An 18,680-nucleotide genomic window follows, 5' to 3' on the forward strand; every position below is an offset into this window, starting at 1 on the left:
AGTGATGTTTTTGTGTCACAGCAGTAGGGATGGCTTGTGTCTTATATTCAAAGCCAAAACATGAAGGTTAGGTGATCATTCCCTCTGTCCCAGGTCTTACTCTTCTCACAGAGCTGGCAGGAGCACATTTGCTGCTGTGAGAACTGGGTGTGGCTCTGTTGACTTTATTGTCAAGGTTAAAAATAGTGAAAGGACAAAAGAAAGCCTCAATGCTGTTCAAACATTTGTGTGTTGCAGGTAAGCCACAAGACTGAAGAACAGAGACAGATTGCCATAATAGTTGTGGATTGCAAACAGTGTGGAAGAGCAGATTGAGATCTCTCGTAGAAAAGGTTTCAGTCGTAGTCATCTGGACACTGTTTTCAGAATCAAGACGTTTCGGCTCCCATCCGGAAGTCATTCTCAATTGTGAAAATGGTCTGAGAACCTGAAACTGACCTTGGAAGGTCAGTTTCAGGTGAAACTAGGCAGGGTAAACGGCAGACACTCAGGTAGACTCCTGCCTGAGGGCAGGGCTTAAACAACACAGAGTAGCTTAAATTTCTCAGTTCTCAGACCATTTTCACAATTGAGAATGGCAGCCGAAACGTCTTGATTCTGAAAACAGTGTCCAGATGACTACGACTGAAACCTTTTCTACGATGGAACACTCCTGGACGAATGAGGGACTACACCATCCAGATTGAGATCTGTTTTTAAAATATAGTCTATTTAGTCTAGGTATCTTAATTTTCTTTAAAAAATGGAAATGTTTACTTACACTTTTCCTCACACAAGCTTTTTGCAACAAGACAGAATATGGCAGGTCACTGTAGCATCAGGAAAATGATGCCTGATTCAATTTACAGTAGTTATTGAAACAGCCCAAAATGCAAAATGATCCCATGACACTTTTTGAGCCTTAATAGTTCAGCATTTTTTTATAGGTAGGTAGGACTGTCAAGTGAAAATGCAGCATTTCCAAAAGCCACCTCTCTGTGGATGAACTTAATTAAAGCCCTCTTTTTAGGTTGTTCTTTCAGTTAGATGGTAGTTTTGCAATTCAGTAGCTGATGCAGATGAATGTCTGCTCACTGAGAGGCTAAGTCCCTCCCCTTCTGGTGTCCCCCATGGGACCTTATTTCAGATAAAATATGTATGGTAGTCAATGGCGAGAGACAAATAATTTTTTGATCCAGTTTTAATTGTGCCATGAATTACACATATGATGTTTGTCAATTTAAAAGATTTCCAAGTCAAGAAAGTCGCTGTTTGTCGTAGTACCATTTACTTTTGTATGAAACCGCTCAGTGAACTACATCTCTAGCTTGCACAATATACGTCACCAACACAACATGGCCGTCCCTTGTAACGTTAGCTTACCTGATGTGTTTTATCCAGCGACTCCTGGTCCTTTTATCAGCCGGGAAGCAAAAGAACAACTAAGACCCGTTGCTTGTGTGACTAAAGCCAGTACTTACTACATCATGTACGAAACACACAGGCATCGTAGCTTCAGCAGCTCTGAATTGCTTGTGGAGAGAGAAAGTCATGACACCACTTGCGCGAGTTTTGGGTGTGTAGCAAACCCTGGGCTTTTACTCTGTTCCTGAATGTAATTTAAACCACTGAACGAGTAGACCAAAGCACTGTGTTAGTTGCTCATGTCTCAAACTATCACTTAAATGTTTCTTTCCATCTCCTGAGAGTGATAGCATGTGTATTTGGGTCTTCATTGGTGTAACCTAACCGGGTGTCCGACTTTGACCCTCTTCATCTACTCTCTGGCTGTCCTGAGGTACTAGCCATCTGAGCTCCCATCAGCCCCCCTTTCCTTCTTTAGCACAGACCAAAGCCCTGCTAGTGACACAGGAGAACTCAGGACAAGGCCTGCATATCGAAACTTCTAAACTTTATTGGAAACAGGCACACTATGTCTGTAGCACCAAGTATCAAAAATGTTTTGTAAAAAAACCTTAAAATCCCATGCACCCTTGATCACTTGTTCTCAGTTTAGTAACGATGTATGTGATCAGTGTAGGATAATAATGCCAAGTTAAAAGAGAGTTACTTAGCATGCAAAGACTCTGTCTGTGTGAAGCATAACGTTAATGATGTGGTGGCCATTTGCCACAAAACACCCCAAACACACTCTGGAGACCCCCCCAGATGATGTCCCACTGACAGAAGACACAAGAGTCTTTATTGTGGCATCCCATCCAGGTCCAGCAGCATCACCAGTGACTCCCTGCTCAGCTGAAGAAAAATATACATAAACACATTTTCTAAGGCCTAATGTTTATGACATTGAATTTAATACTTTTTAGGACCTGCAGACACCCTGTATATTCCACTTCTTACGTATGTTTTTTGTTGTAAATAGTTGTAAAGTCTAGGGATGCACAAATCCGATATTGATTTTAGTCCAATACTGGCACAAACAACCGGCTCGGACATCGGTGACAGTAGTGCCAATTTATTGTATACAATTCTATGTTTACATCTAAGTGCGCACAACACGTTGCATGTCAGCAGCGATTATGATTCTGTCACGTCAGAAAAGTCAAAAAAGTGTTCTTGCTTCTGGGTTTACTTTTAAGTTTTACAAATATAAAACCTCCATGGATCAAAAATTCATAATAGGAAGAGTCATAATTGATCTTGTTTGCAGTTCAAGGTGTCCTGTCAACAGTTTTACAAATGTCTCTTTTATAACGGTGGCCTATGGGGAAAATGCTTTTTGGGCCACAGGGGAATTTTTCGTTGCAATACCACGAGTGGCCACTGGAAAAAATTGGATGCAAGGCTGAGCAGCGGCGCCGTATCCAGTTCTTATTATACATCCATGGGTTGATGCGCTGACCATACCCCCGCTCGGACTCTAAAAAACTTTATTAACAATAATTATTCAAACAGAAACCTAAACGTCACAACCCTGCAACACCTCAAAATAGTTGAAGGATGCCAGCACACAAGGCTCCCTGGCATGCTTATATTTTGTTCTCATTTGGTGCATTTCTTTAGTTTTATACTGGAATTGTTATTCCTTACCAATTTGTTGCTGCATTTAACACCCTCAGGTCGATGATGTCATAGACGACAAATACCTGCACAACGGATTTCCATTAGCATCAGCTATAATTTGTATTTAGTGCTAAGTACAGCCTCACAGAGCTGCTAGCATGGCTGTAGTCTCTTTGTCTTGTTGATAATGATCTCTAGAATTATTATTATTATTTTTTTTAAAGATTGTTACCAACATGTGTATGGAATATTTTACAAATTTTTCAGTGCTGCCTTTTGGACAAACTATGCAGTGGCGACACGGTTTGTAAATTACCACAAACATATTTTTGGCATTTCTGTACTGCACTTTAGTGTCACTTATCTGCCAACATGCAGCTATTTCTGCAGCAAACTAATATCGGCTGATATAATACCCAATTCTACTCAGGACTGCTGCCCTCGGCTCGGAAGTTGGCCTGATGTGACCAGTTTTGTGCCTCAAGTCTACAATTTTAACACAAATGCTTGTTGATAGTAGTAGGGATTATCTTTAGCGGCAGTGATGAGTGAATACTAAAATAGAATAATTTTTGTCCCAAAGTGGGCCAAAAAGCATTAGAGTGTGGTGTTTAGATACACAGCTTACAGAAGGACTGATGGTAGATTTCTACACTACTTTTTTCCCTCTCTCTCTGTCTCACCCTCTTTTTTATCTATATTTACCCACCTAGCATTTTCTTATATTTACCTTTTACTGTGCTTTTGTTTCTTTCCTCTTATTGTATTCTTTCTGTCCTCTCTCACTCTGTATCCTTTGACTGCCTCTATCAATTATGCGTCTGTTAATGGGCTCACTTCCACTTCCCGCTGCAGCTCTGCTAACTTGTCCTGTAAACACACACAGCAGGTGTACATGTGTGCAAACCATAGACTGTGAATAAAAAATGGATGTAGTCTCCATGACGTCTTAATATAATTTAAACGGCCAAGTTATATATAAATTCACCCCCCGCACAGTTGTCATGAAGGGGGAAATTAGCTATAAGAGACCAAAACCATTTTTTGTCCCAGGTTGTGAACATGTTTATTTTTGCTGTAAAGGTGGACATTTTAACAAGGGGGTCTATGGGGATTGACTCACTTTTGGAACTAGCCTCAAGTGGCCACTTGAACTGCACTTCCACGTTGGCTTCATTTTCCAGCCCCGGAGGTTGCCGCTTGGCGCAAACGTGTAAGAGAAGCACGTAGACTCGATTTTCCCCTGTTGGCCTCTATGCATGTTGCATCACAGCTTTCTTATCTGTTTTATCCCATCTGTCCGTTTGTCAAACCAGCTGTCTCGTTCTGTTTCTATTTGTTTCTCTCCTGCTCCTGCCCCCCGCCCCGCACTCGAGCGCTCCAGGTAGAGTAATTCACTCCAGTAATATCTGGTGAGGATGTAGGTTACCCAGCAACACTGGCATTTAGAAGGACTTCCAGATTAGTGAGGCTTATGGCTACCTGCTGTTCTCTCTCTGTGCCTCTCATTGCACGTGCATTGCTATTTGTAGCTCAAATCACTCATCTGAAAATCCGTCATCATATAATTAATGTCAGTGGAAGGTGGAGCTACAGTGTACATATATGTAATGTTTGTATAGAAGATTAAAACATTGGCCTCTCCCTCACTATAAATAAATACAATTTCATCCAGGCACATTGTCTCCTGCAGGGCTTAAGTAAAGTAGTGAAGCACTCACATCAATGTTAAGCAAAGTGTGTTTCGCTCCTTTGTTGCCTGCCCCTCTAGCCATCCTCTGTCTTTCTATCTGTCTGTCGAGTTAATAGGATAATTAATTCTGCTATTTCATGTCTAGGATTAATTGAATTGGTCATTAACAATTCCATTTCCCATCATGCAGTGCTGGCGACACTACACGTTGTGTGAGAGAGAGGAAGAGAGAGAGAGAACTGATAGTGTCTGTGGTCTCCTCTCCCTGTTAATGGGTCAGGGAGAGACAAAGAGCTGTTGTGTCTGCATGGGAACCAGAGAGCAGAGATGGGAGGGGGACAAAGTGGTGTTAAGACAGGGAAGTAGTTGAGAGTAAAATGTAGGTCTGCAACTAACGATTATTTATTTTCGTTATGCATGAACAGTTTTTCAGAGCCCAAGACAATGCCTCTAAATTATGTGTTTTGACTTAACCTGTGTTCTTATGTAGATATATAGTATCCATAGTATATGTGACGTCTGTATTGTGTGTGTCTAATCTGGGACTTATTATGTAGGTGTTTATTAAATAGTTTTGATTTGTTTTTGAGTTGGAAGCTGACAGTTTACAATGTATTACTACCGTTATTGCAGTTTCCATAAGCCTTTTTCACAGCAGACATTTTGACTTGTCGTAGTAGGAAAACCACAGTTGTTACTTAATAATATTAACGATGTTCTATTCAAATGTCATGACAGTGTGACAGTGAGCCAGCATGAACAGTACCAGCTAAATGGAATTCAGATTCAGCTATCATTCATTTTACACCTGTGCTTTTCCTACTGTGACATGTTAAAATGTCATCTGTGAAAAAGGCCTACAGTTTAATATTTTGCACTGTCCTTGTCAAATGTTATTTTACAAATGATACTGTGCAGGACTTACTGATTTATTCATATTACCTTTAAATTTAAACAGGAAATCTCTTGAGATACATTAGGCTATCTCTTGTTAGGTAGTTAAGATAGGGCCTGAGAGGCTTGACTATTTACTGCACTGTATGCAGGGGTGAAAGTAGATTGAAGTTCTTTCCAGTACTACTACCCCAACCTTCATCGCTTCATATTGTTCTCCTCCCGCCCCCAGCTTCATGCATCCCTGAACACACGCATTACATTTTTTAACGCCTGTATGGTGTTGAAAGAAATTAGAAACACTTGACATCATGTATAGCAAATTATTTATTTAAATGGTGTAAGTGCCACAGATTTGTGAATGTTGACAAAACTTTCAAAATCATAATGCATGGTATGAAAACCGATCACAAATTTATGCTGGTAATGTGTCAGCCAACCACAAAAATGTTTGGAATTTTGGTGGAATCATTTATCATTCGTCCTCGTCCGGTATAAATGACATCAATAAAGTGTGCCTTTTGGCCATGAAAAAAATCTAAAGTATGGGAACAATAAATCAAACGCACCCTCAACCGCATCCAAGCACTGTTGTGTTTAGAAAGTAAAGATAATAAGACCGTTATTATGCCAGAGTAACAGAACAACCCATGGAAGTCACATAACTTGTTTGGCCTCGTGTCCATGTTACTGGAATAAAACTGAACATGAAACATCAAGACTGATTTTGTCTGTCATTTTACTTGGGAGATTTTTGCAAGAAACGACTGCCTGCCAAAAACCCACGGCACTCGATGTCAGACAGCTGCAGCGGAAGTTGTTGTTAGCCAGCAGTAACTAGTTTTTTGGAAAGGCAGCGGAGTTCTCTCCAGCACAGAGGAAAAACCAGTCCATTGACTGTACTGTATATACAGTTTATGGCACAAACACACTGGAACAATTTAGAAGCAATTTATATGAAAATGAACTGTTGTTTATGTTGACCAAACGTTAGCAGTTGTGTTTTCTTGTGGAAAATGCGATCGTGACGGGTTGTTGTATGTTGTTGACGGGTTTTGGCAGGCAGCTGCTGTCCCCTCGTACTGCATCCTGGCACTGAATCTTTCAGTGTTACGGAGTACCGGACCGTACCAACATACTTTCACCCCTGACTGTTTGTCACATGTGACAGTAGAACATGTTCTAGTAGGCCAATACAGTTTTTAAATAATCTCTTAAACGGTGGAATGGTGGAATTGGCACAATGTGGAATCATGCTTATTAAAACATTTCACATCAGTGAGAAGGCAGCTGTAATTGAGAACAGTCGAGGTGTTTATATGATAGTAAGGTGCTGCAAAATTGTTTTATTTCTCAAACTGTATTGTGACATGGTTTTATAATAGATATTGTAATTTTTTGTGTCTGCGGGCAGCCCGAAATTACAAAGCCACCAAAAACAAAACAGACTGCTGTGTGTGTGTGTGTGTGTGTGTGTGTGTGGCAGCCTGCTGCCAGCCTGAGTGGCCCCTCCTTGGCTTTATTAATAATGGGGCCCTGGCAGGCAGTGGATGAGATTACTGGTGCCCATCTTTACTGGCACCCTGAGGCACATGTTAGGTCATGATGAGGACACACACACACACACACACACACACACACACACACACACACACACACAAGCAACCATGCAGACTTACACTGTCTGCATGGTTTCCACAGTAGTTTTTTTCTACACAGTGTGGAGACTGGAGATATTTAGTGAGCTGATTGGTCCATCTAGTGGTCATTTGTTGTCACTACATTTTGAAAGGCTACTGCACTGTAAGTACAGTGAGCAACATCATATCTGTTTTGACTGCTATTCCATAAATCAAATCAAATAAGTAATGAATTAAAATAATTAATAATTGATAATTTTGTCAATTCTAATTTCAGTTTACCCACCACATTTCTGGAATGACATTGTCATAGGAGTCTACCAGAGGAAAAGTCAGGGAAGTTGTGGAATATTAAGGGATTTTGCAATAAATAATTGAAAAATGTATTTTGCAACATGTTTGATCAGTTCATTGTAGTACAGTATGATCTGAAATGGTTTCAAGACCCATTGTAGTAAAAACCATGTTCTGGACCCTTAAAAAGTTTATATTTTATCTTTAGAACATTAACTGGAAAGGAAAAATACTTTTAGATCCTGTAAAAGTTTTTTTTTTTTTTTTTTTTCAAAGGTCACAGCAATTAACTCTTTACAATTGAATTGTAGAGTGAAGTAAAACAATAAAGAAAAAAAGGTGAAGCATTGTGAGCCTTAGGCAGGAAAAGAAACTGGAGTTTCAGGTCTGTTCAGGTGAGCTGATACACCTGGTGGGCGGGTGTCTTCCTGTATGGGAGGATTTAGTTTGCGTGCACTGTAATAATGTAGTGGGAGTGCCCGCTGCTGCATGTGAAGCTGTGTTTCTGTTGCAGGAAGAAAGTGTCCTGGTAAGTCCCTGCACAGCTTTTGTGCCTTTTTTCCTTGTTGTCATGATCTGCATCAGTATATCTTTGACATTTGGTAGATCAGATTTTATGTTAATGTCTTATGTGCTCTACTCAATCTTAATTGTGCTGTAACAGATGAATTTCTTTATTATTGGTGCATAGGTCTTTCTGTGGTCACAGGAATAGTGTAAGGACGAAGTGACTTTGACCCTCAATTTGTTATTGTTTGTTGCTTTAAATTTTGGTAATATTCGACATTTCTAGTTATGTACTCGTCCAGTTAACCTTAACAACTTAAAATATCACACGTACAATGTAAATAAAGCTAGGATAAGCCTGTTATTATGGGCTTAGCTCAAGTGAAACTGCACAGCTAATCTGAAGTTGTGAGAATCAGGAGATAGCGCAGTTGTAAAGCCTTAAAGCTAGTTTTACACATCCACCAGACATTCATTGTAGTATTCTGCAATAAATATCTATTACACTAGAGACTCATAATGTGTCACCTTTGATTTTCTTGGCGTGCCCTGACTCATATTCTTCCATATCAGTGAGCCTTGAAACATCTTTCCATTTCTCTTGTAAATTAGATGGATCTCTCTTAAATGTGTGTGTGTGTGGGGCGGGCGGGGCGGGGCGGGCGGGCGGGGGGGGTTAAGTGCAATGAAATGCTCCAGCCAGTTGTGTGTTGAGGTGGCTGAAAGGGGAGAATGACTTCATTCCTCTGGAAAGACAGTTTGACCTAAACACAGATTTATATCTGTGTGTGTGTGTGTATGTGCTCTAACAACACACATGTACATACGCATAAGCAGATGTATTTTATGTGGAAAGACTGGACGCTTATGAGCAACATGTGGCAGAGTGCTGATTCTGAGCTGTCAAAAAAATCCCACCTGAGACCAAGAGACGAGAGCTCACTTTTCCCATTTCTCTGTTAACCTCTCACGTTGGATGAAGCCATTCTTGTTGACTTTTCTTTGCCATGGGTTAATAGTGTTCATTGATATTCCACATTTGCTCCCTTAATCTGTTTCCATATGCTTTCTAGTTGTATGCATATACTTCTTCCTATTGCTCATCGCTATTACTGCTCCTCCACAGCAGTCAGTCATTCCAGGAACATCAGCTGTGCCAGGTACCGCTGAGTCTTAATTTAAGCAGCCCCAATCCCTCGTAAAGCTAACGGCTATTAACGAGCAGTCGTATGGCACACGCCTGAAAACACAACCCTCTCCCGCCAGCGTCACGCGCCTTATGCTTAATAGGAATCGACGTGGTGACATTTTGGCAGCGCTGCACAGAGGCAGGAGAAAGACATTATTCAACAATGTGTTTTTCCACAGAAGAAACAGAAAAGGCGAGGGGCTGCCTTTTGCGGCGCTGGCATCAGGAGGATTTTCGAATTTATTTTTCTTTTTTCTTGAAACGGTATTTCAATTTCAAAATGTCATGTGGATGAACATTCCCCTCAGCCATGGTATAATACACTGCAATTATGCACAGCCCATTGAAATGTAGTTCCACTGTGTGCCTGTGTGTAAATGAATGTTCGCCTTTACCACAGTTGGATACACTGCAATTATACTCTTATGATTGTGTCATGTATGGTTGTGTGCATGTGGCTGTAACTTTATCTACTTCTGTCTGTCTGACTTTGCACTTTGTGGTTCCTACAAGCCAATATGATGTAGAGTAGTTGAAATACAAATTGATTTTACATCCAATCTGTCTTCACAGCTACCCCATACCAATAACCCGAAGCTGAAGCTCACCAGTGGGGCTTGAAGTAAAAGAGCATAGTTTTCCATAAAAGGAACAACTATATTATATCTTTTAAATCCACATGGTAGTGCACCTCTCTTCTTCTGTCTCTTCAGCCATGTTAAACTCCTCCTCTCTCTTTTTAAACAGCATCACAGCACAAATGGTGTGATTAATTACACTGCATGCATTTAATAACTCGGTGAGTCTGTAGCCTTGGATGCAGCCATGGTGCCGGATTATAAAGCAGTAGACGATGGGCTCAGGTAAAAGGACTAGTCTTTAAGGGTGGATTTAGGTGATAGTTGGAGGTAGACAGTGGCAGGATGCTGATTTTTTTATTTTTTTTTTATTTATTTTTTTAGCTTTTTGCATTTTCCCTTTTTCTCTGAACCTGTTTTTGGTAATGTGTTTTTCAAGTTGCAGCAGGTGGGGTGTCAAACCTCATATTTGAATTGGCACCAACCATAATGTGTCCATCGTATTGCATTATATCAAGTATCAAAAGCTGGCATCTTCTTTGCTTAGTCTTTGATCAGATACTCTCTTATTTAAATCATAAATGTTGCCAGTTTGGAACTATATTATTTAGGCAAAGTTCTTATATGGCTGCTTGTGTTTGGATACAATTTTACACTTGAAAAACTTTGGTTTAATTTTTTACACAAAAAAAACCCAAAACAGTATTGGTTTGGTATCACTATCAAAACTCAACTGTAGTTTTTGAAATTTTAAAACGATACCCTGACCGTACAAAGTGTGACTTGTGACAGATTGGGGAGGACAAAGTAGCTTCTTGCAACAGGTCAAGTTTAGAGAGATTCATGAAGACAAAAGCAGCAGCACATTGGACAATAAAACCTGATCTCCTTCATTTTACAAAAGACTAAGATACGTGCAGAACCAAATCCTCACAATGTTGCAACGGACAGTACAAAATTGGTAACTTGAGCAGGTGTCACACGGGCTGTCAAATAGATCTTCTATCATCTTACCAAGGACCAGTGTAGATAAACTCATCAGATTGGAGCGAATAAGCTGACTTGGAAGCTGGTGGATAGCTTTGGCGCAAACTGGTCCTTTGAGCTATAACCAGAGCAGGTGTGACAGGGGTGGCTTTGGATGGGCGTCTGTCATGCAGTGAAGAGGAGAGTGTCAATCATGTGGCCCAGTAAAAACTCTGGCTAGCCTTCCTGTCACTTGATGTGGGACAATCCAGGACAGAAAATCCCAACACCCCATTAGCTCCCCTGGGAAGTTTCAGTGGTGCTGAATGACAGCGTTGACCTCTGCCGTGTCCTGTTGTAGTACTTCCTGTCCAGGTCCAGAGGCAGGCAGCATGAATGCAGAACCATTGTACCGAGTGAACCCTGTGAACGCTTCGGAGCATGACATGTTATTCTCCTCGTTTCTTTTCCTGATGAGGATCTTTTGGCCAGCTGCTTTGAACTGTGATCTTTCAGTCCACTCTACTCATAGGAGGAGGGGAAGAAGCAAAAGATTGAACAGTCTAACTGATATAAAGTTGTAAACTCAAAAGAATTCTTTCAATTTGTTAATAGGCCCTTAGAAATGACAGGTCTTGCAGTGTTTTTCACTGTCATTCTCCTCCTGACTCTGTTATTCCTCTCACTAACTTCATCAACATCCCGCTGAGAGTCAGACGGCTCCACCCGTGCTCACCCCCAGCTGGCCAGGCGGGGTTGTTTTTGAGAAGAGAAAAATAACAGTCTTCTCCACCTCCTTGTTTCCGTCCTTCCACCTATCCATCCATCACCCTGAGATATTTTCTCTTTAAATACTGATTCGACCTCAGGTTTCACGCTCAGAACGAAACTAAGCCGACACAGTCAGCGTCTCCTGACATCCATGCATACAGGTCTTTTGTTAGGGGAGAGGTGCTTCAGGTTGTGTCTCAGCTTGGATTTCAGGCTGAATACTCCCTGCAATAGTGAAAGTTCCCACTAGATGGTGGCAGAACCATTTGAAGATGTCAGACTTCACAGGGGTAGAGGGAGGGACATCTCATTGTAATTAAGCGTATCCCATCTCTTGTCCACATGGTGAAGTGTCCCTTCACTCCCCCCATGACCATCTGATATTGTGTGATCTGAAGCATTCTGACAGTGGGGAATGTTTCTTTAAGTCTGTCTATTATGATCCTTTTGGGCCTGCTAAAAAGTCCCAGGTGTTCCCGGCTCTGCGACATGCTTCCTGGGCCTCAGAAAGCTCCTCAAATGGAAAGATGGATCCTTCCTCAGATTGGGGAATATATGGTCATTCCCCTTTGAATGCAACAAAAGGCGAACGACAGATATTACAGCACGGGATACCTTAAGAGTATTCATGTCCCTTGTCGTTCCTTAAGTCTGTCATTCCAATCACAAAGTCTTATGACAAAACCGTGCTGTAGCCCTCTCTGTGAAACACTGAACTGATTTAGCATGGGTCAGTTCTCTTGGCATGAGCTCAGTGGCTGTTAGGTTCGGTCCCCTGTTCAAACCAGCCTGCTGGAGAGATTTTGTGGTCACTACTCGAGGCGCCGCTGCCCTTCTCTGCTGGTCTTCTTAACCTCTTTTATTGAAGCATGCAAAGGGTTGAACAGCACTGAAGTCTGATTTCACCAGGTTTTTCGTTTGTACTTTATGCTCATGCAAAGCTCATGCAAACGACTGACAAATCTGGGCTACAAATTGGTGCTGGCGTGACATAGTAGCAGCGTTTTGAATTTGTCTCCCAGATCTCCTCTCGTTGGAAAATCGATCCTTTCTTAAGTGCTGTTTGATGAATGCACCATATTTTGTACATCTCAATCCAGAAGAAAAATATTCCTTTTCTGATATGCTCTCAATGGCTTGCTTACATGCTCACTCAGGCATCTTCTGGACTGTATTATCTAGATGCTTTTTCCACAAGGCTCCACCTGGGGTCTGCTATGCCCCGAGGTGAGTTCACATCACAGTATGTCAGACAGGCGTGGTAGCATTTTGCTACGTGGGTTGCTGTCTTGGCAGGTTTGAGCCTCGACCTCTGCGTATGTTTGTACACACATGCAGGGCAAAACGCCAGGAAATAGTCACTCCTGTGCAGCTGTCACTCCGGGGGCTGAGTGAGAGATTCTTTACGGAAAACACATTTGTAATGAATTTCCGGCCCACTTTTTGGCACGCTGAGATGGATGTGAAGTCACAACATTTCAAACTCCAAGTGTGTGTGGCCGACACCACCTAACCATTGATGGGGGTCTCAATGAGGTGGAAGGGCGCAGGTGTCTTGGCTCTGGCCAAGTGGTTATGAGTCAGCAATAGCACACTGCGACTCAGTGTCCACCCAGAGCCAGATTTTACAACACTTATCAACATGGGAGAGACGTAATGTAGCTTATCTCACTGCAGGCGTTCAATTTGAGTATTTTCTTTGAGCTACTAACTGGACCCCAAGGCTCTACAGTTTAGGTAACTGAGTTTGACTGGGCCACAGCACATGGGATCTGACATATAATAGGTCATTAAGCTACACGCTGTAAAGAATGAAGGCTCAAACCTAATTGTTTTCCATTCTCCCTTGTGCTGGTGGCAGGACTTAGCTGGACCTGTTTCTAGTGGCCTTTTGAAAGAGACTGTGATGAATGTAGTATGCATTGGGAAGAGATGTTAAAGGTTTATTAAGATGGGCTGTGACTGAGTCAAGGCCCGGGAAGGGTGGATGCGTCTGGGGCCGAGGGCGTCCACTGAGACCCCTCAACTACCCATACACAGATTTCAGCTTACTGTCCACCCTGCAGTGACGGCACATACAAGGGCCGTCGACAAGACCAGTAGACTGTCCCCTCGGAGGATGAAACAGACACGTTCATGGCTGAAGCTCTGACAAGTTCTCACCTACTTTGCAAACCACATTACAGCAGTCATGATCCAGTTTTTGGGTTTGTTTCTAAATTGTTTTTAAGTCGCTTGGGGAAAAGTCCAAGTCAAGTCTTACTAAGCAAACTGCAAGTCGGAATGCAAGTCTTTCAGGTGTCTGAAAGGTGAGATTAAATCAACACTGCATTTGGATTTCAAAGCCGTTTTTAATAAGTTTCATTTTTAAATATTAAAGCCATGTGGCTATGCAAGGTCTGCCTGATTATTTTTGCTTGTTTGGGGATTTACCAAACTTAAGACTTGAATGAAAGTTTCAGGTAAAGTCAGGTCTATAGGGAGTCAAATCTATAGCAAGTAACATCTCAGTCCGGTCAAGTTTAAATTAAGTATCAAGTCCTCATCTTTCGGTCTAACTCCAAGTCTCGTGTCTACAGCTCTGCTCTGCACTTACACCAATCAGGCTGTCTTGTCCAAATTAATACATGTTAGCCTTTTTTCTCATGTTGTGGTTGATAGTGGTTTATTGTACGCTACTGTGTGTGTCCGCACATGTTCATCCACTGCAGGGGCAGATTTCAATGAGCCACAGGCATTTTATTTGTGTTCTGCGTCCCCTTTCTTCCTGTTCCTGCTCTATCTGGGTTTCCAGTTGAGTGCCATTATTTACGAAGCGATGCTTTTCCACGCCTGTTTGATTTTTCACAGGTCTGTTGCATTTGCTTGCTTGCTTACCATTAGCGGATAAAGTTTCCCTAGTTTCCGCTGGATGTTGAATAAAGTGTAGGATAGCTGTGTGTGTGTGTGTGTGTGTGTGTGTGTGGGCGCCAGATGAGGTGATGTTGGCTCATGTACAAAGCAGGATGTTCAGCAGCTTAGGAAAAAAGTGTTGGGTTGTAAACACCCAGAGTCAACTGTGAATGTACTGTTGACGCACACATAAGCACACACACATAAGCGCACACACACACACACACACACACACACACACTCAGTGAGTCATTCACTGTCATTCGTTGGCTCGCCTACACACAAATGCATATATTTGCTAGTGTAGTAGATATTCATATCCATGGCTACGGGCAGCTACAAGAACCCTTAACGCACACGCAAACATACACACACGCAACACAGTAGCTGACTGACACACACGTGCATGCGGCCATTCTGCCATTTGACAAGTAGGCTCTAAAATCTTGTTCTCCTGCAGGGCTCCATGGCATAAAGCCTGTCCTCAGATTCAGCTGGTCCCTGGGGAGAGCTGCTGAGGAGCTCACTACTCTGACGCCCCGCTGCCATTTTCCACAGCCTGAGGGGAACCAGGAAGCAGCCGGCAGGAGCCATGCCTGCCCTGGCCACCGGAGCCGGCCACGAGCCAGGTACAGCCCCATCGTTCAGGAACGCAATCTGAAACACAAAACACAACAAAAGTAAAATGCACGTATTTTGCTCTGATTCTGTTGATTCACAGTCAGTGCACAAACAGAAGAAAATTAATACAAGCACCAAGTGTGATTCCAGCCTTAAAATGTATCTATAATGTCAATAAATGTCAGTATAGCGCTGACATTGGTATGTGGTGGTATGTGCCCACCACTTTAAGTGGTACCTAAATTTAATTTCAGATTTCAAAATAAATGACTCTTGTCTAAGTCTGCTTTTTCTCGACTGGAGTGGACCTTCTAAAACTGTGGTAACTTAATTTTGTGCCCAATCAAATGAAAAACACATCAGTGCAATTATTCACAGTATGCAAATTTACAGTTTAACAACAGAGAGCAAAAATAATGTAAAATGATGTCTATCATACTCCATCTCTCTCATTTTCTCTGCTCTGTTCTGAGAGTGTGTGTGTGTGTGTGTGTGGATGAGTGTGTGATGTCAGCGTGAGGAACACGTCAAGCTTGTCAACGCAGAGACAGCTGCCAGAAATCACCACCTCTTCCTTCAGGAACACAATCCACCTCTCAGTCTGGCTTAATGGCCGACTGCATCATCTCACACACACACACATGCATATACCATATACACGCAGAGGACTCGACCCAACAAGCTCAGTATAGCAAAAGGACAAAAGGAGGACAGACATTAAGTCCCACTCTGATGGATAAAGAGTGTGTGCTTTTCTCCGTCCAGACTTTTAACAGAGTTACCGTAGCCCCCGTCATCCTGGAAATTTGTGCAGACAAAGTAGAAAGCCAGACCGTCAATTACGATTAGAGTCATTTTGGACAATTACCGGCATGGGCTCAGATTTCCAAATAAAACACGTAAAGACTCCTCCGGCCCATCTCCTCTGCTTCCCCCTTGATGGTCCTGTGAAGTTGTGTGTGCAGGTGAAACATGATGAACATTATAGATGAACGTTAGGTCACTGATCTCCAGGCCTGGTGAAGTCACAAATACTTGTGGCTGGCCAGGCATAGGGGCTACCCTGCATTGTACCAAAGTTTACACAGAATACTGGTGGTATCATAATAATGCTGTTGATGAGATGAAGCTCTGTTAGAATGATGGAAAATCTGTCGTATTTATGGTGTGCTACAAGAGACAAACCGTTCAGCTACATCTGTTCTTGGTCAGATCAGTTAGTGCTTGAGACTACAGCTTTAAACAGTGTAATAAAGAAAGCAACGTGCCAAAAAAATCTGTAGTTACTGCTGGATGATGAATCAATATATTGGATTTTGTTTACTATAATATTGTGATGTAGTTTAAATGTTGTCTTATCCTGGTTTTAAGGGCTGAATTACAGTTAAGCGATACCATTTTCTGAACTTTTTTGAGTGTACTAGCTGAGTGAAATAAACATGTATACAGTATTTGATGCCAATGTACATATTATAAGCGACCATTTCTCAGAATGTTCTTTTGTCCTCCTCTGAAAGCACCAATAGTCATCTATCACATTTAAGATAACATATTTGATCATAAATATTATGATAAGCATTTTTTTTTCAATTTAGAGTATAAAGGAATGTCAGCAAAACAGTTTCAGACATAAAACAGAGGGTCAGTTGCAGTTATTAAGAGAACTCTAAAAAAATGAAAGAAGTGGTGGAGAAAATGGCACGTTTGATTACACTGAGTCAACGAGCCTTGATTATTAGCCATCTTGAGCGGTTTACTTTAAAAAACCATTACGATTATCCATAAAAGGAAAAAAACACCATTCAACACAAACAATATATAAATAAACAACAACACATAATTATGTAGGGTGCTAAACATTGTGGTTACTTGATTATCTGTATTGAGGATAATAGGGTTTACCTAACCAGTAAGGGGAACCAGGTTCAAAATTTTCTCAGGTACAGACTCAATGAGAAACAAAAAAAAAAAAAAAAGAAGACTAGAAAATGTGGCTGAGGGGAGAGTGTCAAAATGTTGGTTATCTCTGATTTAAATGCAAATTTGTGATGTCTAAAGGCAATTCTTGACTTGATCCCAAATCCCTCCGAGACCATAATTGATAACGCTCATCTATTCTCTCTGATATTCTCTACATACCTAGAAAGTTCAAGTAACCAGTTATCTATTGGAAAAACCCAAGCTTATGAATCTTCCACTTCAACAAAATTATGGCCTCTTGCCCCCAGTAGTAAAAATAGTAACCTCTTAAAAGATGCAGTCATTTTTGTAAACTAGAAATCCCAGAAATATTACTTACGAAATGTTTGACTCTTTGTGTCACTCAACAGTGATTCAGCCAATAGTCACTTTGTTCCTCATGAATATTTTTTTATTGTATGTTTTATCTATGTTGGGATTTACAATGGTTAAAGGGGCACCAAATTGTGTAGTTGCAATCAATTACATTTGGCTATCAAAATTATCAAATATAAATAAACATAACTAATAACTTTAATTAATAAATTCCTTGGGGGCACCACTCTTCTTAAAGAAGAGAAATGATAGCCAATCAATTGATTGAGTCTCATATTCTAAACTATCAATTTGGAACTGTTAAGTTCTGTGAAGCTATGTAATGGCCATTTATAGGTTCAGTGGTTACGTTACCAGTCTGTAAAGGAAGAACGGTTACTTTGAACGTGCTGCTGTTATCTGGCGGTTCGGTTGGATGAGCCAGGCATGGAAGAATGTTTGTTCTGATTGAAGAAAACCATGCTGTGCAGTCCGTTGTGCAGATGAAGGTGGTTCTATGGTTCTCCTCAAAGTCAGTTCTTAAAGTTAGCTAAATTTTGTTGCAGAAATCTTATACAGGCTCTCGCAGCGCTGTGGTAAGAGAGAGAGTTCAGTTCTGTGTTTCTGCTCCGAGCAGATTACATGGCGGTAACAGCTGTTGCTGAGCAGCAGTGCTGGAGACGAAGCCAGGAGGAAAGAGAGCTTGCTTACTCTCGGTTAGTGGTGAGCTAACCAGAAATCTTAAGACTAAGACAGACGCTTGTGTTGCGGCCTAATCCTTTATCCTTTCGTTGGTGGATCTGCGCCGAGCAGACCACGCCGTGGTTCAGCGAACCATCAGGTCCGGGCGTAGAGAGAAGAGCGGAGACAAGAGACAGAACAGTGCCCTCTGACCCCTTTTATTGACCTGGTGACATCACTTGTCACGAGTCAGACTGACCAATGGCAGCTGGAAGGCTGCGTTCAATGGCTCTCAGGATTTTGGAATGCTCTCCTAACAAAAGTTCAGTTAAAAACACACAAATGAATTAATTAATCTGTGGAGTCCCATCACTGGATTAGTATTTAGCAACAAACATCAGAGGCAGAATGAGAAGAATATTAGAAAAATATTAAACATATGAATGTATTCAATTCAATTTTTTATTTCAATTCAATTTTATTTATATAGCGCTAATTCATAACACAAGTTATCTCATTGCTCTTTTCCTATAGAGCAGGTCTAGACCGTACTCTTTATAATATTAATTACAGAGACCCAACAGATCCCACCATGAACAAGCATTTGGCGACAGTGGCAAGAAAAAACATCCTTTTAACAGGCAGAAACCTTAGACAGAACCAGACTCAATGGTGGG

At 41.4% G+C, this 18,680-nt stretch overlaps 1 protein-coding gene across 4 annotated transcripts in view; it reads left to right on the plus strand.

The window, feature by feature from the left end:
* The window catches only part of mpp7a (MAGUK p55 scaffold protein 7a), a 151,008-nt gene that overhangs the window by 27,812 nt on the left and 104,516 nt on the right, over positions 1-18,680 (plus strand). For 2 of the 4 annotated variants that reach the window (XM_044175977.1, XM_044175979.1), the window contains exon 2: positions 14,888-15,056. In XM_044175977.1, coding sequence (XP_044031912.1) covers positions 15,020-15,056 — 37 coding nt within the window. In that variant the 5' untranslated portion in view covers positions 14,888-15,019. Of the gene's footprint in view, positions 1-7,966; positions 8,054-14,887; positions 15,057-18,680 lie in introns of those variants that run through there. The other 2 variants (XM_044175978.1, XM_044175980.1) reach the window with 2 other exon arrangements.

This window comes from Siniperca chuatsi, linkage group LG19 (assembly GCF_020085105.1).
Source record: "Siniperca chuatsi isolate FFG_IHB_CAS linkage group LG19, ASM2008510v1, whole genome shotgun sequence".
In the NCBI taxonomy this organism is placed as follows: domain Eukaryota; kingdom Metazoa; phylum Chordata; class Actinopteri; order Centrarchiformes; family Sinipercidae; genus Siniperca; species Siniperca chuatsi.